The sequence below is a fragment of the Carcharhinus amblyrhynchos genome, chromosome 5, assembly GCF_965287045.1.
Source record: "Carcharhinus amblyrhynchos chromosome 5, sCarAmb.v2.hapA, whole genome shotgun sequence".
Taxonomy (NCBI): Eukaryota; Metazoa; Chordata; class Chondrichthyes; order Carcharhiniformes; family Carcharhinidae; genus Carcharhinus; species Carcharhinus amblyrhynchos.
In genome coordinates this window covers 15,502,061-15,525,065 of record NC_137328.1, presented here as the reverse complement: position 1 = coordinate 15,525,065, position 23,005 = coordinate 15,502,061, and the positions used below count along the sequence as shown (strand labels likewise).

The 23,005-nt window shown below is 43.9% G+C and overlaps 1 protein-coding gene across 1 annotated transcript in view; it reads left to right on the top strand.

Annotated features, from left to right (window-relative positions):
* The window catches only part of brd10 (bromodomain containing 10), an 84,050-nt gene that overhangs the window by 15,315 nt on the left and 45,730 nt on the right, over nt 1-23,005 (top strand). Inside the window, exon 2 of the mRNA XM_080188490.1 lies at nt 15,090-15,290. Coding sequence (XP_080044616.1) covers nt 15,090-15,290 — 201 coding nt within the window. The remainder of the gene's footprint in view (nt 1-15,089; nt 15,291-23,005) is intronic.

The window sequence follows — 23,005 nt, the reverse complement described above, 5'->3', positions numbered from 1 at the left end:
CATGCAATGTATGATGTTTAGCAGTATACAGTCCTGTGTTGTGCTCCTCTAGGTTGGCACCTCATTCTGATAAATCTGGTGCTATTCCTGGCAAGCCCTTCACTTATTGAACCAGCGTTGATCCCTCAGTTTGACAGTAAGGTGGAGTAAGGAATATGTTGGGTAGAGAGGTTACAGATTTGAATGTGGTGAATATAATTCTGCTGAAGCCATGAGGCGCTGTGGACCAAGTTTTGAATTGCTAGATCTGTTGTGAATCCATCCCATTTAACACGGTGTTTAATGCCATAACATGATAGAGGGTTTTATGACATAATGTATATGTACCTAAGGGGAGTATGAGTTAAACTGGTGTCAATCACTACCACCTCAACAGGATGTGATGTAGTAGTCTATGCCTTGTATTTAGTCATGATGTGGAGATGCTGGCATTGGACTGGGTGAACAGTAAGAAGTCTCGCAACACCAAGTTAAAGTCCAACAGGTTTATTTGGTAGCAGAAGCCACTAGCTTTCGGAGCACTGTCCCTTCATCAGGCGAGTGGGAGTTCTGTTCACAAGCAGGGCATATAAAGGCACACAATCAATTTACAAAATAATGGTTGGAGTGTGTGTCTTTACAGATAATCAAGTCTTAAAGGTACAGACAGTGTGAGTGGAGAGAGAGTTAAGCACAGGTTAAAGAGATGTGTATTGTCTCCAGCCAGGGCAGTTCGTGAGATTTTGCAAGCCCAGTCAAGTTGTGGGGGTTACAGATAGTGTGACACAAACCCAAGATCCTGGTTGAGGCCGTCCTCATGTGGGGAACTTGGCTATCAGTCTGCCACAGCAACTTCTGGAAGACGTGCTGGACCACCGACATGGATGCCATCATCTCACGTGAGAACACCATCCACCAGGTACACGGTACATACATTTGCAACTCGGCCAACGTTGTCTACCTGATACGCTGCAGGAAAGAATACCCCGAGGCATGGTACGTTGGGGAGACCATGCAGACGCTACGACCGTGGATGAATGAACACCGCACGACAATCACCAGGCAAGAGTGTTCCCTTCCTGTTGGGGAACACTTCAGCAGTCACGGGCATTGGACCTCTGATCTTTGGGTAAGCGTTCTCCAAGGTGGCCTTCACGACACACGACAATGCAGAGTTGCTGATAACTAAGTTCCGCACAAATGAGGACGGCCTCAACTGGGATCTTGGGTTCATGTCGCACTATCTGTAACCCCCACAACTTGACTGGGTTTGCAAAATCTCACTAACTGCCCTGGCTGGAGACAATACACATCCTTTTAACCCTCTCTCCATTTACACTGCCTGTACCTTTTAAGACTTGATGAGCTGTAAAGACTCGCATTCCAACCATTATTTTGTAAATTAAGTTTGTGTCTTTTATATGCCCAGTTTGTGAACAGAACTCCCACTCACCTGATGAAGGGGTTGTGCTCCAAAAGCTAGTGGCTTGTGATACCAAATAAACCTGTTGGACTCTAACCTGGTATTGCGAGACTTCTCATTTTATTTAGTCTGCAGCAGTAGAAGGTAGAAATCAGATATGTATACTTAATGTCCTAGTTAACATTTGTGCACGTTCTTCAAATAAAGAACCCACATTATTGTTTTACCCAATCCTTGTGTGATTGATATGATTATGTTAATGAGAAAAATGTTAGTGGGTATTTTCTGTGTGAAGACAACAAGTAGGTCAAGTGGCCAGTCCTACCAGTATAGTGAGGAACAGATACATCTGTTACAGGTAGATTGGAGGGAAGGAATGTTTGGAGGGAATCTCTGCATGGAGCCAGAGGAAATGGGCGAGGTATTAAATGAGTACTTTGCATCAGTATTCACCACAGAGAAGGACTTGGTGGATGATGAGTCTGGGAAAGGATGTGTGGATAGTTTGTCATGTTGCGATCAAAGAAGAGGAGGTATTGACGTTCTTGAGAAACGTCAAGGTAGACAAGTTTCCAGGGCCTGATGGGATATACCCCAGAATACTGAGAGAGGCAAGAGAGGAAATTGCTGGGACCTTGAGAGAGAACTTTGTATCCTCACTGGCTACAGGAGAGGTAAACACAGTAAAAAGTCTGACAACACCAGGTTTTAGTCCAACCGATTTATTTGATAATCGATTCACAAGTTTTCAGGGTTAGTCCCTTCGTCAGGTGAATGGAGAGTTCTGGCCTCAGACAGAGCATACAAAGCACAGACAGTTTAGAGATTACTGATTAGAATGCGAATCCTTACACCTAACTTGCTGTTCAAGACCTGAAGTGGCTGACAATGTGAGTGGAAGGAGCACTGATCACAGGTTGAAGAGATGTGTATTGTCTCCAGACAGTACAGTAAGTGAGGTTTTGCAAACCCAGGCAAGTCACGGGGGTTACAGATAGTGCGACATGAACCCAAGATCCCTGTTGAGACCGTCCTCGTGTGTGCAGAACTTGGCTATCAGTCTCTGTTCAGCAACTCTGCGCTGTTGTGTGTCATGAAGGCTGCCTTGGAGAATGCTTACCCGAAGGTCAGAGGCTGAATGCCCGTGACCACTGAAGTGTTCGCCAACAGGAAGGGAACAGTCTTGCCTGGTGATTGTCGAGCGATGTTCATTCATCCGTTGTCGTAGCGTCTGCATGGTCTCCCCAATGTACCATGCTTCGGGACATCCTTTCTTGCAACGTATGAGGTAGACAATGTTGGCTGAGCTGCAGGGGTATTTACCATGTACCTGGTGGATGGTATTCTCACGTGTGATGATGGTATCCATGTCGATGATCCGGCATGTCTTGCAGAGGTTGCTGTGGCAGGGTTGTGTGGTATTGTGGTCACTGTTCTCCTGAAGGCTGGGTAGTTTGCTGCGAACAATGGTCTGTTTGAGGTTGTGTGGTTGTCTGAAGGCAAGAAGTGGGGGTGTGGGGATAGCCCTGGCGAGATGTTCGTCTTCATCAATGATATGTTGAAGACTCCGGAGAAGATGTCGTAGCTTCTCCGCTCCGGGGAAGTACTGGACGACGAAGGGTACTCTGTCCATTGTGTCCCGTGTTTGCCTTCTGAGGAGATCGGTGCGGTTTTTCGCTGTGGCGCATCGGAACTGCCGATCTATGAGTCGAGCACCATATCCTGTTCTTATGAGGGCATCTTTCAGGGTCTGGAGGTGTCTGTCACGATCCTCCTCATCTGAGCAAATCCTGTGTATACGGAGGGCTTGTCCATAGGGAATGGCTTCTTTAACATGTTTAGGGTGGAAACTGGAGAAGTGGAGCATTGTGAGATTGTCTGTGGGCTTGCGGTACAGTGAGGTGCTGAGGTGACCGTCCTTAATGGAGATGCGTGTGTCCAAGAATGCAACTGATTCTGGGGAATAGTCCATGGTGAGTCTGATGGTGGGGTGGAATTTGTTGATATCATCATATAGTTGTTTCAGTGATTGTTCACCATGAGGCCAAAGGAAGAAAATGTCATCGATGTATCTAGTGTATAGCATTCGTTGAAGATTCTGTGCAGTGAAGAAGTCTTGTTCGAACCTGTGCATGAAGATGTTGGCATATTGAGGTGCAAATTTGGTCCCCATGGCTGTTCCATGTGTCTGGATGAAAAACTGGTTGTTGAAAGTGAAGACATTGTGGTCCAAGGTAAAGCGGATGAGTTGTAAAATTGCACCGGGAAACTGGCAGTTGTCAGCATTGAGTACTGAGGCAGTTGCAGCAATGCCATCGTTGTGGGGGATGTTGGTGTAGAGCGCCGAGACATCCATTGTGACGAGGAGTGTCCCTGGTTCAACTGTTCCGTGTGTGCTGAGTTTCAGTAGGAAGTCTGTGGTGTCGCGACAAAAGCTGGGGGTTCTTTGTACAATGGGTTTCAGGATGCCCTCGACGTAGCCGGGGAGGTTCTCACACACAGTTCCATTGCCCGATACGACGGGACGGCCGGGTGTGTTGGCCTTGTGTATCTTTGGGAGGCAGTAGAGATCTCCAATGCGGGGAGTACATGGAATGAGAGCACGGAGGGTGCTCTGAAGGTCCGGATCAAAGGTCTTGATCAGATTGTTGAGTTGACGAGTGTGTTCTTTGGTCGGATCTGTGGATAACTGTCTGTAGTGTTCCTCATTGTTTAGTTGTCGGTACACTTCTTTACAGTAATCCGTTCTGTTCAGTATGACGATGGCCCCTCCTTTGTCTGCTGGTTTGATGACAATGTTGCGCTTTGTCTTGAGAGCGTGGATGGCGTTGCGTTGTGCTTGGGTGATGTTCGGGGCTGTCTTGTGAGTGCGGCTGACGAATCTGGTGTTAACGCACCTCCTGATGGTTTGGGCATACAAGTCCAGTCGAGGGCAGCGGCCTTCCGGAGGAGTCCAATTGGATTCCTTCCTCTTAGGCTGTTGCACTGCGGATCTCTCTGTCGGCTGTTCTGGTTCATCGGCTGTCTCGTTGTGTTCGCTGTAGGCCTCTTGGGGTTTGTGGAAAAACTCCCGCAGCCTCATTCGCCCGAAGCATGGTACATTGGGGAGACCATGCAGACGCTACGACAACGGATGAATGAACATCGCTCGACAATCATCAGGCAAGACTGTTCCCTTCCTGTTGGCGAACACTTCAGTGGTCACGGGCATTCAGCCTCTGACCTTCGGGTAAGCATTCTCCAAGGCGGCCTTCATGACACACGACAGCGCAGAGTTGCTGAACAGAGACTGATAGCCAAGTTCCGCGCACACGAGGACGGTCTCAACAGGGATCTTGGGTTCATGTCGCACTATCTGTAACCCCCGTGACTTGCCTGGGTTTGCAAAACCTCACTTACTGTACTGTCTGGAGACAATACACATCTCTTTAACCTGTGATTAGTGCTCCTTCCACTCACATTGTCAGCCACTTCAGGTCTTGAACAGCAGGTTAGGTGTAAGGATTCGCATTCTAATCAGTAATCTCTAAACTGTCTGCTTTGTATGCTCTGTCTGAGGCCAGAACTCTCCATTCACCTGACGAAGGGACTAACCCCGAAAGCTTGTGAATCGATTATCAAATAAATCGGTTGGACTAAAACCTGGTGTTGTCAGACTTTTTACTGTGTTTACGCCAGTCCAATGCCGGCATACCCACATCATGACTACTACAGGAGAGGTCCCAGAGGATTGGAGAGTAGCCAATGTTGTTCCTTTGTTTAAGAAGGGTAGCAAGAGTAATCCAGGTAGTTACAGCCCAGTGAGCCTTACATCAGTGGTAGAGAAGTTATTGGAGAGGATTCTTCGAGACAGGATTTATTCCCACTTGGAAATAAGTAGACGTATAAGTGAGAGGCAACATGGTTTTGTGAAGGGGAGGTTGTGACTCATGAACTTGATCGAGTTTTTTGAGGAAGTGACGAAGATGATTGGGCAGTGGGTGTTGTCTACATGGATTTCAGTAAGGCCTTTGACAAGGTCCCTCATGGCAGACAGGTGCAGAAGATGAAGTCGCATGGATCAGAGGTGAGCTGGCAAGGTGGATACAAAACTGGCTCGGTCAAAGAAGACAGAGGGTAGCAGTGGAAGGGTGCGTTCCTGAATGAAGGGCTGTGACAAGTGGTGTTCTCAGGGATCAGTGCTGGGACCTTATAAATATAAATGATTTGGAAGAAAATGTAACTAGATTGATTGGTAAGTTTGTGGGCGACAGACGTTGGTGGATTTGCAGATAGAAATGAGGACCATCAGAGAATACGGCAGGATATAGATCAGTTGGAGACTTGGGTGGAGAGATGGCTGAAGGAGTTTAATCCAGGTAAATGAGAGGTAATGCATTTTGGAAGGTCTAATAGAGATTGGAAATATACAGTAAATGGCAGAACCCTTAGGAGCATTGATGGGCAAAGGGATCTGGGTGTACAGGTACATAGGTCACCAAAGTGGCCATGCAGGTGGAGAAGGTAGGCAAGAAAGCATAGGGCACAGCCTCAAAATAAAGGGGGGGGCGGTTTAGAATGGAGTTGAGGAGGAACTTCTTCTCTCAAAGGGTGGTGAATCTCTGGAATTCTCTGCCCGTTGAAGTGGTGGAGGCTACCTCACTAAATGTTTTTAAGACGCAGGTTGATGGGTTTTTAATAAGAGAGGGGATTAAGGGTTATGGGGAGAGGGCGGGAATGTGGAACTGAGCCACGACAGATCAGCCATGATCTTATTGAATGGCGGGGCAGGCTCGAGGGGCCAGATGGCCTACTCCTGCTCCTAGTTCTTATGCTTGCCTTGATCGGTCGGGGTATAGAGTTTAAAAACTGGCAAGTCATGTTGCAGCTTTATAGAACCTTAGTTCGGCCGCACTTAGAATATAGAGTCAGTTCTGGTCATCACACTACCAGAAGGATGTGGAGGCTTTGGAGAGTGTACAGATTTACCAGCATGTTGCCTGGTATGGAGGGCATTAGCTATGAGGAGAGGTTGGAGAAACTTCGTTGTTCTCACTGAAGCAATGGAGTTTGAGGGGAGACCTGATAAAAGTCTACAGGATTATGACAGGCATGGACAGTGTGGGTAGTCGGAAGCTTTTTCCCAGGATGGAAAAGTCAATTACTAGGAGGCATAGGTTTAGGGTACGAGGGGCAAGTTTTAAGAGATGTACAAGGCAGATTTTTTACAGAGTGGTGGGCTCTTGGAACTTGTTGCTGGGGAAGGCAGTGGAAGTGGATATGATGGTGACTTTCAAGGGGTGCCTTGACAAGTACATGAATGAGATGGGAGTAGAGGGATATGGTCCCCGGAAGCATAAAGGGTTTTTAGTTAAGTCAGGCAACATGGTCGGTGCAGCCTTGGAGGTCCAAAGGGCCTGTTGCTGTGCTGTAATTTTCTTTGTTCTTTGATGCGAATATGGATGAGTATTTTTTTTCTCCCTTGATGGTTCCCTTGCCACCAATCAAAGCCCAGGCTGTGTCTTTCATGACTGGGCCAGCATTGTCAGTAGTAGTGCTACTGAGCCACTCTTGATGATGGACATTGAAGCCCCCGAACCAGGTTGGGATGTGGGGGACAGGCAGCTGGTAACAGCTCTTGGTGATGAACACCGCAGTAGTGCTAATATCATTAGATGAGTAATCCAGAGGCCCAGGCTAATTAGGAATAGATAATAGACTTGTCTGTGAAACCGACATCCATGAAAGAATAAATAAAAGTAAACATCAAGCTGTTGTTTGACTGGCCTATGTAACAGGTTTTCCAGTTTGGCACAAGGCCCCAGATTTCAGGAGGACTTTGCAGAGTTGACTGACCAAGTATGCTGTTGCTGTTTCTCGTACCTAGATCAATGGCAGATCTCTATCCAGTTTTATTAGTAAGCCAAATAATGTTTAAATACTCTACAACCATAGTGGCTGGATTAATCACCTGGTTGGCTTAAATATTGTAACTAATGTAAAGCCAAACTAAAATAAATCTGTTGTGTTACAGAAATGCTGTTTTTCTTCTCTCTTTGCCAATATTTTCCTGTTCTGAATACATTGAATAATTAGGGTAGTACCTTCTTCATATGTTATTCATGTGGTATAGCCTTGGTGGTGTAGGTTGGCAGGCTATTTGACCATGGAATAAAACAAAATTTGTTCCTGTCTATACAGTACATATATTTGACATGCATTTGTTGGGTAGTAATTGGGAGTAGGAGCCCTTTGTTGTTACTTGTGCCCCCTAACCCAGGGCCACTGAAATAAAAAAAAATTCCGCTTACTTTGTTGACTGGAGATTAAACGTGGAACGTTACTAATCCGAATGACTTGTGACTATCTGCATTGAGTTTGAGTTTTTAGAGAGCAAAGGAATGTGTACTTGTTCACAGAAGCATCTCTGAAAATTGTTCAGTCTTGTTGAGTTAATAACCATTATTAAATAACTATTCAATAACCAGAGATCATGGGGTTAGAACCATTGGTGAAATATCTTGAGGAGAAATTAGAATTTTTTTCATTGGATTGTCGGAATCCGGAATGATGTATATGAAATAGCAGTGGAAACTGATTCCATAATTTCATAAATGAGTTAGACAGTTACTTGAGGATGAGAAACTTGTTGGGCTAAGGACAAAAGTGTGTTGGACTGAGCACGAATGTTCTTTCAAAGAGTGAAAGGTATCAAAGATCAAATAGTGGCATTCTGTTCTGTAAACTATGATTTTTAAGATATTTGTTTCTATTTGGGTGATACAAAATCAATTTGGTGTCTCATTAACAGGTGACTTGAATTGATTTGTTGGTCGCAATGGCAGCAGTTAGCACCAGTAAACAAATGCCTTTAAATCTGTGCTTAATTGTCTATAAAATTTCAGGCGTTTACCAAATTCAATTTGAACTATGGCAAATGTCAAGTTTATGTTTTGAGTTACAATGGGTAAGAGGTGTTAATAGGTGGGGGCAGGAGATATGTTATTCAGCATCTTAATGTTGCATAATTTCATAACTTGAAAGGAAATTTTAACCAAAACTGATAAATCTAACCAATGATGATGGTTACCTTCCATTGAAAAGTGAGGTACAATAAAAGCGCATTGAAATTTACTGTGGGAGACTTGTTTTTTCTGTATTATTACTCAGTTCTATACATCTAAAACTGGGCAAATTGAAAGGCTATTAGTCCATCTTTCTGGGAAGGGATAGCTCATTGAAGGACAGTAGATTAATAAATAGCTGGAGTCCACGAAGGGCCAAAAATTATCTCTGTCCATTAGAGAGAGAGAGAGAGAGTTGTTATATAGTTTGTGCATAGACCACATCATGTGTGGGACATGACGGTGAGAAGTCTCACAGCACCAGGTTAAGGTCCAACACGTTTGTTTGGTAACAAAAGCCCCTAGCTTTCGGAGTGCTGCTCCTTCGTCAGATGAGTGGGAGTTCTATTCACAAACAGGGCAGATAAAAACACAAACTCAGTTTACAAAATAATGGTTGGAATGTCAGTCTTTATGGTAATTACAAGTTTGTGAACTGAAATCCCACTCACCTGATGAAGGAGCAGTGCTCCGCAAGCTAGTGGCTTCTGCTACCAAATAAACCTCTTGGACTTTGATCTGGTGTTGTGAAACTTCTTACTGTGTTTATCCCATCCAATGTCGGCATCTTCACAACATGACGAGGAGGCAGGCCTCCATGAACAACCAGGGCCATTACAGGGATTAAACCTGCACTGTTGGTGTTATTCTGGATCCAGCTGTCGCATTCTAGCAAACTGAGTTTGAGGATAATAGGAGACTTTAATTAGCTAAAATTTTCAGCTTTGTCATCCAAAGGATAAATTAAGAAATGGGTCCTAGTGGCCCTCGACTTTATTAAACGTCACTTACTTCTCAGGACTTTCAAAAGATCTTTAAAGTTCTGTCAGTGTTTATTTGCTGGTGCTGATTAATTGGCAGCGCTAATTTGAAAGGGTTACAAATCCTGTCTTTGCATTGAAGCTGAATTAATGAACTGTTAATGCTGGAATACCCTTGGACGAATGACTGACTATATCTGTCACAGGTATGTTAGTTTAGTGCTCATCTAAGTAATTCTTTCAAGCCAGTACTTAGTACTGCACACTCTAATGCCAATTTTGATCGTTGTGCTCAAATTTTGAAACAACCTTTTGAGCCTAGAAACAGGGGTGCTATCAATTGGGCCACAGCTGACATTGACCATTTGACCATTCCTATCTCATCGCAGTATGGTTCTTATTGATGTCTATTTCCAGTTGTTTACTTCATTGGTGCCTGAAGTTTGCCTTTCATAAACTTCAATGTCACACAATTCTGTTCACTTACTGTTCCAGTCCAGTTCTAATGGCTCCCTATGCCCCACTAAATTTAAAATGCTTGTCCTCATCTTCAGATCTCTCTGTGACTTTGCTGTTCCTTACCTTGGCAAGCATTTGCCTAAGTATATGCCTACAGCCTTGCTTTTCCAAAATTGATCTATTAATTGTTATTCTAAATCTTCTCTTTACCCTCTTATCTCACCCCTATTGGTGTGCTTTGTGTAAACTCCCCCACCCCCCACCAAATCCCCATAGTTGGGTAGGGCCATCAATCTTGATAGTATTCGTATCTGAATACACACAATTTACTTGATCATCCTCAAAAGTTACTGTTTCAACAAGGTACAAAGCAATTTCCCCTCGGTTTCTCCCCCATTTCAAGTTAAGTCTGTGCCAGAACTTAGAGCCTGTATCACTGCAAGTTAAGCTGAAATGGGTTTAATGGTGCTAGTAGAATTTCGAGGTGGTGAAGGTTTTGGGTGTATTTTGGAAAAATTTAGGTACAATTGTAGACTCATATTGGAGACTGACCCATGTACCTGTACCAGGTTGTTCTTTGAAAGAGGTGTCTCATTTATCCCGCCTTCTTGACCTTTCTCTCTTGCCTTGCATATTTTTAAGTATATATCCAGTTTTCTTTTGAAAGTGAAACATGAGAAAATACCACATATAAAGAATGTGAAAGGCACCATGTGATATGCAAGGCTTTTTTAATCTTCTGATATAAGGGGAACACTTAAAGTATCTCTTGATTCTCCACATAACTGAAGTCCTCATCCTTAGTATCTTTTTGTAATTCTTCTCTTACAGTCTTCAAAGCCTTGGCATCCTTAATTAATTTGGAGTTTCAAAATGTTTTAGCTTTTGACCACAGGTACATGCCATGGAGATTTGAATCGCAGGAAATTTGAATCTGTCTTTGTCTGAATTTTCATGTCCCCATTTGATCATGCAATAATTCTTGTCGTATTGAGTTATCTTTCCAAAATCAGATCAACCAACAAAATATTAAGACATAAATAGCTTTAAGGTTGATTGGACATTTGAGGCTTCCAAAGCACTAGGCACTGACTGTGGTCCGTGAGGCGTAGTTAACAATCTACTAAGCAATATTGCTGGTAAAACTCCAATGCTGTAATTGGCTGTCTCAGTAATGTAAAATCCCATTGCTTACACAATGCTTGTAATTTACCTTCCCAAGCTTATTACTCTTCCCTAATGCTAATGCTTTGGGTTTCTCCAGTTTGAAAGCAGAGTTATTTATTTACTTGATTTGAAAAGGCATTGTGCTATATATTTTGTCAGCAGTAAAATGAGATTAACCAGCCTCAACAAAATTCATAATTAGTACAAATCCACAGCGCACAATTGCTTGTAACTTGGTGAGAACTGATGCTGCTCATTGAGATAGGCTGCACAATGTGAAACCAGTGCAACAAACCATTGCTATTCTGTGATGGGCTTGAGTCTGGTCACTTAGCAGTGTAAGAAGAGCTCTGTTAGCTCTTCTGTGCTATACCTGACCTAGTAATTTATTATGGTGATAGATATGATTGTGTTCCATTTGTTGTTGCCTTGTGGATCTAGAACTGGCTTGCCCGCAGAAGGCAGAGTGTGGTTGTAGATGCGTCTTTTTCTGCATGGAGGTCGGTCACCAGTAGAGTGCCCCAGGGATCTGTTCTGGGACCCTTGCTGTTGTAATTTTCATAAATGACCTGGATGAGGAAATGGAGGGATGGGTTGGTAAGGTTGCTGACGACATGAAGGTTGATGGTATTGTAGATAGTTTTGGAGGAATGTCAGAGGTGACATAGATAGGATGCAAGGCTGGGCGGAGAAGTGGCAGATGGACTTCAACCCAGATAAATGCATAGTGGTACATTTTGGCAGGTCAAATGGGATGAAGGATATAATATCAAGGGTAAGACTCTTAACATTGTAGAGGACCTTGGCGTCCAGGTCCATAGGACTCATATCGGCCTCGCAGGTAGAGGATGTAGTTAAGGTGTATGGTATACTGGCCTTCATCAGTTGAGGGATTGAGGTTAGGAGTCGGGAGATAATGTTGCAGCTTTATAAGATCCAAGTCAGACCTCTCTTGGAATACTGTGCTTAGTTCTGATTGCCTGATTACAGGAAGGATGTGGAAGCTATTGAAAGGGTGCAGAGGAGATTTACAAGGATGTTGCCTGGATTGGGTGGCATGCCTTATGAGGATAAGTTGAGGGAGCTCGGTCTTTTTTCCTTAGAGAGACAAAGGATGAGAGGTGCCCTAATACAAGTGTATTAGATGTTGAGAGGTATAGATCGGGTGAATTCTCAGAGGCTTTTTCCAAGGACTGGAATGGTTGCTACGAGAGGACACAGGTTTAGGGTGCTGGGGAGTAGGTACAGAGGAGATATCAGGGGTAAGTTTTTCACTCAGGGTGGTGGTGGTGGAGGCAAATTCGATAGGGTCTTTCAAGAGACTTCTGGATGAGTACGTGGAACTTAATAGAATTGAGGGTTATAGGTAAGTCTAATAGGTATGGATATCATTTGCACAACTTGTGGGCTGAAGGGCCTGTTTGTGCTGTGGAGTTTTTCTATGTTCTATGTCATTTATAATAATGTTTTGTCAGCACTCAGAAAAATATTTGCAGAATGGAATCTGAAAATGAAAAATTCTCATTTACTTACGGAAAGGTTTTTCAACCTTGTTTAAATTGTTTTTTACTTGGTATCATATTTAATCAATAGAATTGAATTAGAAATACCCCCCCCCCCCCCTTAATTTCTTCAAGGTTATTTGTTGCCTAGTTTTTCTCTTTGAAATCAGCTACACGTTGGCTATTAAGTCTGACTACAGATGCTCATGATATGGAAATTTTCCCACCGGTACTACTTTTGTGTGGGTGAGAGAATGGGATCTATTCCTGGAAAATTGCACCCAAAGCTATGCAGAAGTTTTGGTTCAGTTTGATCTCGGAAGTAGCAGTGAATATTTCTGGACACTTGCTACAGTTTGCTGATTTTGAACTTGTACTTCTACAAAGTTTCTGTTGTTAAGTGTCCCAGACTCTCAAATTCCAGAATCTCTACAGTTCTTTTCTGTTGGCTGTGATATTTTATTGATTTTCTTGACTTGCTGTTCCTTCATGCCTAATGACTTAAGAATTTTGATGAAATTTGAAATGCTGTTTCCCAGTGCCGCAGAAAAGGCAAGCTTTTGCTCCAGTTTGGTCTCTGGTGTCCTGCAAGTTGTGATCTGATGCAAAGCTCAGGATGTCAGCCTGGAGGCAGTAGTGGATAGGAAACTAGATGAAACATATCTGTGATATACTTATAATATCAACTATCATCTGTTCTTATTTTAAAATGCATGTGGGAGCTTGAACAGAGGCAATAGAAAAAAACTGTTCAAATGAATTGCCTGGGTTTATGGATATGTGTTGTTGACAAATGATCTATTTTAATATGCTGCATTATCCCTTTGATGTGTAATCAATGAATATTGAGTGGTTTTAAATTCCTCTTGGTTCGTATGCTGACATTTTCCAAAAGACATTTATACAATATTTACCAATTCTCTTAAAGTGAAATTAGGAGGGAACAAGCAATCATATGCTGGTCCCTTGTTTTCTAACCAGCATGATGTAGAATTCTCTAGAGAGCCTTTTTAAATAACACAGGTTATTATCCCTTTCAAAATCTGTGAAATATTGAAGCATGTAGCTCAAAGAGTAGTTTCACTTTTCCATTGACTCAAATGTTCTTTTGTTATGTATTGTCAGCATTATTACTCTACAGCCATCCTGTAGAAATATATTTTCAGTATGCGGGGTGGATTTATTGTCCATATATAATGAAAATCCATGTCATAATAACCTTTTGCTATAAGCCCCACTGCGGAAACCCAGCTTCATGCTAATCCTTAGAACCTTGGTATCTTACACACACTTCACAAAATATTCTGAGCAATAATTCCTGGTTGCATAATTGTAATGATTTGGAAAGATCTTTATAAAATATGAAATATAAATAAATACCTTCTATTAATTGCTAATAAGATTTGCCAGGTTACTTTGTTGTATTAATCCATTGTACTAATTGGTCTCATCTGCTTGGTTATAGCTCATTGTGAAGTTGGATTACTTTGGGGCGCTGTTCAATTTTGTTTTCCCCCTTTTATAAGCAAAAAGCCAATCCTGAAAGGCACATTTCAAACGACTAAACTGTAAACTTCTAATTCGATATACTCTGTACTGAAGGCCTAATTTGTTAGAAGCTGAGAGGTGGGAGTATTCCAATTAGTTTCAGCTATGAGCATGTAGAACTGCTGTGTTATAACTTGTGGCACTGACTTTTGGCTTCAGTCAAATTGTTAATATTACGAATCGTGTCAGGAATAGCAATAAATAAAATACAGCAAAGAAGAAAGTATTTCCTCTATCAACGTTGACCTGTTATGGATTAATTGTTACATTGTGCAGCTGCTGCTGCCAGAGTTCTCAGAGTCTTCCAGTTTCTTTTGGAGTCCGCAGATGCACATAGAGATTCAGCAGATAAAAGCTTGGAAGATATCCTGTCTTACTGTTTCTTCATTCCCCTTATTGATTCACAGTTTCTTAATCTGTGGTTTACTGGCTGGGCATCAGTCTGTGTGGCTCCATTCCAGGATTGGACAGACTGCGGCTGATGAAATTTCTGAGGCTGACTTTCCATGGAATTTTACAATTGGTCAGACATAGCTGCTGCCTGGCAATAGAGTGTTCGTGCCATGCCCAAGTTATGTTCCTGTAAAGAGTTCTTAACATTGGAGGGTTGGATTTTTAAATATAGGCCAACTAAAATTTTGGGGGGGCAGTGGCGTTGTTTAAAAAAGGATTTCTTTACATTTTTATATTCACCATTACAATAATGCCTTCTCTATTAAAATATATATGATCTTCCTTTTACCAAACGTGACCTGTAGCTCCCTTTGAACAAAGGCACAGTAGATCCACAGTGTGTACAAAAAATTCTATCTTCAAAGTTAAGTACTTTACACTAGCCTCCTTTTCTACATCTGTCATCACAGGATGTATATATATATATTTGTGTGTCGATTGTGCAACTCGGTAAGTTTTAAGTAGTTACAAATTTGCTGCTGGAGATAGTCAGGTGGGAACAATATGGTGGATTGAAAGCAATATAAAATTGAAAAGGTCTTGGTGCAAATAATTTCTATACCCCAATCTATGTATTGATACTAATGTGTTAAATAAGTCTAATGGGAAGACTTTACCTATTAATTCAGCTCGTCCAATTGACTTGTGTTAACATTTTCATGTCATTGATTATAGTTTATTTTGTACATACAAGGCCATTAAGAGAGAAGACGACAATCGCAGTTACATCGAAAGGCCGCTATGGTTTAGAAGAGGAGCGAGGAGCAGTGTGCACTTCCACTCGTCGACGTTCCATGCCCCGCAGCTTAGGAGGCATGTCGACAGGCGTTACTGAGTCCATAATGATTCAGGCTTTGAGACAGGAAGAACAGCAGCGAGCAAGGGAAGAAAAGAGGTGAGATGTTCAACAAAAGTCTTAAAATTGAGCCTGTGCTGCTACTTTTAAATAGAAGCCTCTAGCTCATTAGCCCTATGCCTGTATGTGCTGCAAATTATACTCCCCACTCTTCCTAATGCCTTAATTATTCCCTTAGTTTTTCTAATACCTGAGTAATGTCTGCAGCTGCAAAAAGTTTATTGCTATTTAAATTTGTGTCTTTCTTAATTCAGTCCCCTTTAATATTCCTCATTATAGGGATTACAGCAGTAAAATCATATAATTGATCATATAATTATGGATTGGATCGAAAGTAATATACTTCAGACCAGGTGGTATGCTGATTGATACGTTTCACCTTAGTACCTCAGACAGAAATGTTCCATTGGCTGTCAGAAAATTTCAGTTAAGATTCAGCAATATAAACAGTTTCTAGAAATTGTAAACCCTTATTTTTGACTCTAAATCTCATGAGGCAGAATGGTGATCATTGTGAGAAATAAGGAGGTCATCCTGATGCGGACGCACTTTGCTGACTTAGCATAAGGAAACATTGGGGTTGTGTTAAAGGAGCTTTTTATCTAACCAGCCATACTCCTGACAGTACTTGCTGTTAATATTGAGTACCCATAGAAGAAATATTTCATTCCCTAACATTGATATCTCAGAACACACAAAAATGACCAATAAATTTAAATTTCGTGAATTCTGTGCTGTTGCATATGAACAAAGATAAAACAAGTAATTTCCACAAAACAATTGAACTTCAAACATAATTGTTTAATGGTTATTGCTGATTTTTGTTTGCATTATCTGATAGAAAATTAGCTCCAAGTAGATTTCTGTGGGTTAGTTAATGCCTTTTGTTTTGTGATTCGCTCTTGAAATCTTAAAGAAATGGGTTTCATGGATATTTTGGTACTAGTGGGTCATTTAACCCACTGTGTCTGCATATGGCAATTTGTATCAATTAATTTCATGCCCTGGGATTATTTCTCTAAGTAATGCAGTTCTGGACCACCCTAATTAATCCACTAATTATTATCTAGTCATTTTATTTTTGTTTCAAAACTTAGGTGGAAAGACCAACAGAAAACTGCAAGTTATATATCAGCTTGTAACTTTTTTGCAATTTGTTAGCCATATGATTGACATGCAGATTTGAGATGTTAAACTATTTCCAGTGGCCCTCATTGCCCTTAGGACATGGGGGAAACATTTACAGATGACTTGGGGTTGGGTAAAAGCATTATGAAGATGCAAGCACAACCCTTTTGCATTGAATGGAGAAGTTTTGTCTATTAATGTCCTACGGGTGCCAATTAGCCCTGAGGTTTGGTGCTATGGCTCTGGCATACTCCACCTGGAGGATAAAACCTGCATTTCCTGCCATATGCCCAAACTTCTTGGTTTAGGGATTTTGCATTTGCTAAATAAATGTGCTGAATTATGGGATGGTAATTGGCCATCCAGGAAAATTGCAACCGTTTTATGTGCTGATGCAATAAGAAGTGATTGATCAACAGGCAACAACTTTGTTTCAGTATCACTTTATGGGGGTTTGTGGTGGAGAAGGAGTGGCTGTTTGTGCAACTCGCTATTTCCTGCTATTTTGGCATTGAGGGCATCAGGAACTCAGGAGGGATTACCACGGTTGGAGGACCGTCAAATCCTTCTTTGAGTCTCCATCGCTCTGGTGGGAAACCATCAAAGGCAACATCAAAAGGTTCTTCATTCGCAAAGGGGTTCAGAAGGCCAGGGAGAGACGGCGGGACATGTCCCGACTCCAGAAAAGCATGCAGGAACTGCTCCAACTGCAGTCGATGGGGGTCGATGTCAAGGAGGAGCTCCAGGAGGTGAAGAGCCAGCAAGCCTCGCTCTTTGCCTCGGAGGCCGCCAAGGTCATCTTCCGGTCCAGGGTCCGCTCCGTGGAGCAGGACGAAAAGTGCTCACGCTTCTTCTTCCAGAAGGTGCACAGAGAAACCTCTGTGATCAGCAGCCTGAAGGAAGAGGACGGCTCAGTGGGGTCATCGCAGTCTGACATTCTGAGGATCTGCAAATCCTTCTATGCCGGACTGTATGACCTGAAGCCGACAGACAGCACGGCCTCCCAGTCTTTCCTGTCGTCTATCACGCAGGTCTTAGACGACGGTGAGCGGGACAGCCTGGAGAGACCGGTATCTCTGGAAGAGCTGACCAAGGCCGTCGAGTCCTTGCAGAAGGGTAAAACTCCCGGAAGCGACGGCTTACCGGCGGAGTTTTACTCGGCGTTGTGGGACTTGACGGGCCCGGACCTCCTGGAAGTATACGAGAGTATGCTTCTGGAGGGCAGGATGTCAGAATCCATGAGGAAAGGCATCATTACCCTCATCTACAAGCAGAAGGGGGAGAGGGAAGAAATTCGGAATTGGCGACCCATTTCACTATTGAACGTGGATTACAAAATTCTGGCCAAGGTCATCGCCAACCGGGTCAAGTCTGCTCTGGGGTCAGTAATCCATCCTGATCAAACCTGTGCTGTACCCGGCAGGAAGATCTCTGACAGCCTGGCGCTACTCAGGGATACGATTGCCTACGTGCAGGACAGGCAGGTGGATACGTGCCTCATCAGCCTCGACCAGGAGAAGGCGTTTGACAGAATATCGCACAACTACATGATGGATGTGCTCTCCAAAATGGGTTTTGGGGAGGGAATACGCAATTGGATCCGGCTGCTCTACACAGACATCAGTAGCGCAGTCTCAGTCAACGGGTGGGAAACAGATAGCTTCCAAATCAGGTCTGGAGTCAGACAGGGCTGCCCTCTCTCCTCCGTCCTTTTTGTGTGTTGCATTGAACCCTTTGCCCAGGCCCTCAGAAGCGACCCAGGCATCAAAGGGGTGACAATCCCAGGCAGCGGAGGCACGCAGGTCAAAGCCTCCCTGTACATGGATGACGTGGCTGTGTTCTGCTCGGACCCCTCGTCTGTCCGCAGGCTCCTCCAGGTCTGCGAGCAGTTCGAGCTGGCCTCGGGAGCCAAAGTCAACCAGGGAAAGAGCGAGGCCATGTTCTTTGGGAACTGGGCCGACAAATCCTTTGTCCCCTTCACCATCAGGGCAGAGTACCTGAAGGTGCTGGGGATATGGTTCGGAGCGGCAGGGGCATGCATCAAAAACTGGGAGGAGCGCATCGCGAAAGCCAGGCAGAAACTCGGCTTGTGGGAGCAACGCTCGCTCTCCATGACAGGGAAAAACCTGGTGATCCGGTGCGAGTTGCTGTCCGTGTTGTTGTACGTGGCGCAGGTGTGGCCTATCCCCAAATCCTGCGCTGCAGCAGTGACGCAGGCCATCTTCAAATTTATCTGGAGATCAAAGATGGATCGCGTCCGGAGGGAGGCGATGCACAAATCTCCAGAGAACGGAGGGAAAGACATTCCCAACGCTGCCCTGATCCTGATGGCCACCTTTGTGTGCGGCTGCATCAAGCTGTGCGTAGATCCTCGGTACACCAACAGCAAGTGCCACTACTTTTTGAGGTTCTACCTGTCCCGAGTGTTGCGAAGGATGGGTCTGGCCACACTGCCGCGGAACGCTCCGAGTAGTTGGACCGTACCGCAGCACCTGTCCTTCGTGGAGAAATTTTTCCGCAAACACACCTTTGACCACAAGGCGATTAAGCAGTGGTCAGCGCGTAACGTCCTTGGGGCCCTGAGAGAAAAGGAGACGGCGGATCCTGTCGGATGGTTCCCTGAGCAGACTGTCAGTGTCATCTGGCAGAACGCCTCATCACCAGAACTGACAAACAAGCACCAAGATCTGGCTTGGCTGGTGGTGAGAAGGGCACTCCCCGTCAGATCCTTTATGCACGCTCGAGGTCTCAACATCACCGCACGCTGCCCTCGAAGCGGCTGCGGGGCTGACGAGACGGTCGCACACCTCCTTCTGGAATGTGCCTTTGCAAAGAAGGTCTGGAGCGAGATGCAGTGGTATTTGTCGAGGTTCGTCCCGAGCAGCTCGGTGACGCAGGACTCTGTGCTCTACGGGCTGTTTCCGGGGACGCACACCGAGACAAATATCAACTGCTGCTGGAAGGTCATCAACTCGGTGAAGGACGCACTTTGGTCCGCCCGAAACTTGCTGATCTTCCAGCTGAAAGAACTGTCCTCGACCGAGTGTTGCAGACTGGCACATTCCAAGGTCCAGGACTACGTGCTGAGGGACGGGCTGAAGCTTGGGGCAGCCGCCGCAAAGGCACAATGGGGAAAGGCCACACTGTAAGGCCTTTTAACGGAGGCAGACCGAGGGCCCAGGAACTGCAGAATACCCTCGACCTGCGTAACTGTGTGCCAATCTGAGCACTAACGGCACACAGTAATCTTTTGAGGCATGTATATAGTTTTAAGTATTGAAATGTAATCATGGCAATTAGTACAAATATGTAAATATTGAGACATGGACATAGTTTTTTAAGTACTGAAATGTAGTCACTGTAGTTTGGACAGATCTGCAAAAATGTTTTGATTCCGCATTGTTTTGCTACTCGAAGCCCTGTACACTGTAATAGATTACTTGAGATTTTTATGAATAAAGTATATTTTTGAAAAAAAAACACCCTGTGAAATGGGTGTTCGTGGTGGCTAGGGAGGAGTAATTATATTGGAGGCCTGGAAAGACTAACGGGACAAGTATTTAAGTATACTATGAAAGGTCTGACGCTGGGAAGTTCCGAAGAACAAAAGGAGCTTGCCATGTTTGCCTGTAGATCTCTGAATGTGGAAAGGCAGGTTAATAGAGTGGTGAAAAAGGCATATAGCACGCTTGCCTATATCTGTCGGGATTACAAAAGTGGTGAGGTCACAATGGAGCTGTATAGAACTTTGGTGAGGCAACAACTGGAGTATGCAGCTCTGGTCACCACATTATAGGAAGGGTGTGATTGCATTGGCAGGGGTACACAGGATTCACAAGGATGTTGCCTGGTATGGAACATTTAAGTTATAAAGAGAGGATGAATAGACTTGTTTTCTGTGGAGCAGAGAAGACCTTGAACACCTGATTGAGGTGTTCAAGGTGGAGGGAATGGACAAGGTAGATAGGGAACAGCGCTTCCCCTTAGTTGAAGTGTCAGTTACAAGGGGACACAAATTAAAAGTGAGGGGTGGGATGTTTAGGGGGGGATTTGAAGAAAAACACTTTTACCCAGGGGATGGTGATGGTCTGGAATGCACTGCCTGGGAGGGTGGTGGAAGTGGGATGCCTCACATCCTTTAAAAAGTACCTGAATGTCTACTTGACATGCCATAACATTCAAGGCAAGTGGGATTAGGTGGGCAGGTCAGCACCTTTCATGTCAGTGTGGACTCAGTGGGCTGAAGGGCCTCTTCTGCAGTGTAGAATTCTGTGAATATAATGTTTTCTCCCTGCTGGCTTGAGAAGCCAGCACCATCATTGCTATCAGTAAGGTCCTGAACATGTGTTCCCTATCTGTTGAATTTGGAAGTGAAGAACTACCTGCAGAGGAATGTGTAATTATGTAGGAGAGGTGTTTTGTGCTCACCTCCCGGTATCTGCAAATACCATTAGTATGATGATGGTCAGTTCCTCTTCCCAAGGAAATCTGAAGCAATACACTCAATAGCTATATAAACATTAATATTTGACTAACCATAATGTTGTTTCTTCCTTAGAAGCACAATTATGTTATTCCAGTAATGTTATCCCTGTCAAAGTAGATATATCAAGTGATCAGCTAGCAGTGTCGTACCTGCCAGATCACCACCAACCAAATGTAACTTCTGGCGCATCTATTTCACAAGAACTGTGGAAAATTGGCACCCTAGGGTTTGTCAAGAGAGCTGTCTCATCTGAAAGGACACCTGAAGCTACTGTGCAACATGGTCTTGACATATCATGGCAACAGTGGTCGGCTGTGGCCTTCAGCTTGGTTCCACTTTCTTGTAAGCATCCCACAATGCTGATGTGGGGATGATGCTGTGGAGTGGTAGAGGAAGCAACCCTCCTTGCAATATGTAATTTCAGTACCTCCTCCATATCAGCCATCAAAGTCAGGTGTTGTGCTGTTTCATAACATGCCTATAGTCTCTTGGCTGCAAATTGGTTTATTTCCTGCATTTTTGCCTGTTTTAATCCTTTTCAGCCTTGGTAAAGTCTGCTCATGGATTGAGATATCTTTTGAGGCACATGCATAAGAATTTGTGTTGCCTTTTTGAGCGACATTCTTTTTTTTGTATGTTTATTCCCTTTACCTCAATTCTAATTGGATGCAAATTTTCTGCTCTCATCTTTGGTATGCTCCTTTAACTCAAGTGCTGTTGAAAGCAGATATAAAAGAACTGACCATTCCAGGTTGCTAAGAGCTATTTGGACTTAAGCTGCCAAAAGCGGAGGCTTGGGACTGCTCAGGTTGTTGATCAGAAACCTATGAATATTGTTTTGTTTTTCCCTTTCCAAGCTGGAGCCATTTATACTTTTCTGACTCAGATTACCTAATGATGTGGAGATGCTGGCGTTGGACTGGGGTAAACAGTAAGAAGTGTCTCAACACCAGGTTAAAGTCCAACAGGTTATTTGGTAGCAAAAGCCACTAGCTTTCGGGCCTCTGACCCTTCGTCAGGTGAGTGGAGAGTTATCACAAACAGGAAATGTAAAGACACACTCTCAGTTTACAGAATACTGATTTAGAATGCAAGTCTTAAAGGTCTTAAATCAAGTCTTAAAGATGCAGACAATTGAGTGGAGAAAGCATTAAGCATAGTTTAAAGAGATGTGTATTGTCTCTAGACAGGACAGTAAGTGAGATTTTGCAAGCCCAGGCAAGTCACGTGGGTTACGAATAGTGTGACATGAACGCAAGATCCCAATTGAGGCTTGTGTGTGGAACTTGGCTATCAGTTTCTGCTCAGCGACTCTGCGCTGTCATGTATCGTGAAGGCCGCCTTGGTGAACGCTTACCGGAAGATCAGAGGCCAAATGCCCGTGACTGCTGAAGTGTTCGCCAACAGGAAGAGAACAGTCTTGCCTGGTGATGTTGAGCAGTGTTCATTCATCCATTGTCATATGGTCTGCCCAATGTACCATGCCTCAAGACATCCTTTCCTGCAGCATATCAGGTAGACAATGTTGGCTGAGTTGCAAGAGTATGTACCAGGTACATGGTGGATAGTGTTCTCACATGAGATGATGCATCCGTGTTGATCTGGCATGTCTTGCAGAGGTTGCTGAGTGGTGTCGTGGTCACTCTTCTCCAAAGGCTGGGTAGTTTGCTGCAATGTGGATGTGCCGGCGTTGGACTGGGGTAAACACAGTTAAAAAGTCTGACGAAGGTCACCTGATGAAGGGGCTAACTCAAAAGCTAGTGAGTTTATTATCAAATAAATCGGTTGGACTTAAACCTGTCAGACTTTTTACCTAGTTTGCTGCGGGCAGTGGTCTGTTTGAGATTGTGCAGTTGTTTGAAGGCAAGAAGTGAGGGTGTGGGGATGGCCTTGGTGAGATGTTCGTGTCTGTATCAATGATATGTTGAAGACTCCGGAGAAGATGTCATAGTTTCTCCACTCTGGGGAAGTACTGGATGATGAAGGGTACTCTGTCCACTGTGTCCTATGTTTGTCTTCTGAGGAGGTAGGTGCGATTTTTGGCTGTGGTGCATCGGAACTGTCGTTTGATGTGTTGAGTGCCACATCCGTTCTCATGAGGGCATCTTTCAGCGTCTGGAGGTGTTTGTTACGATCCTCA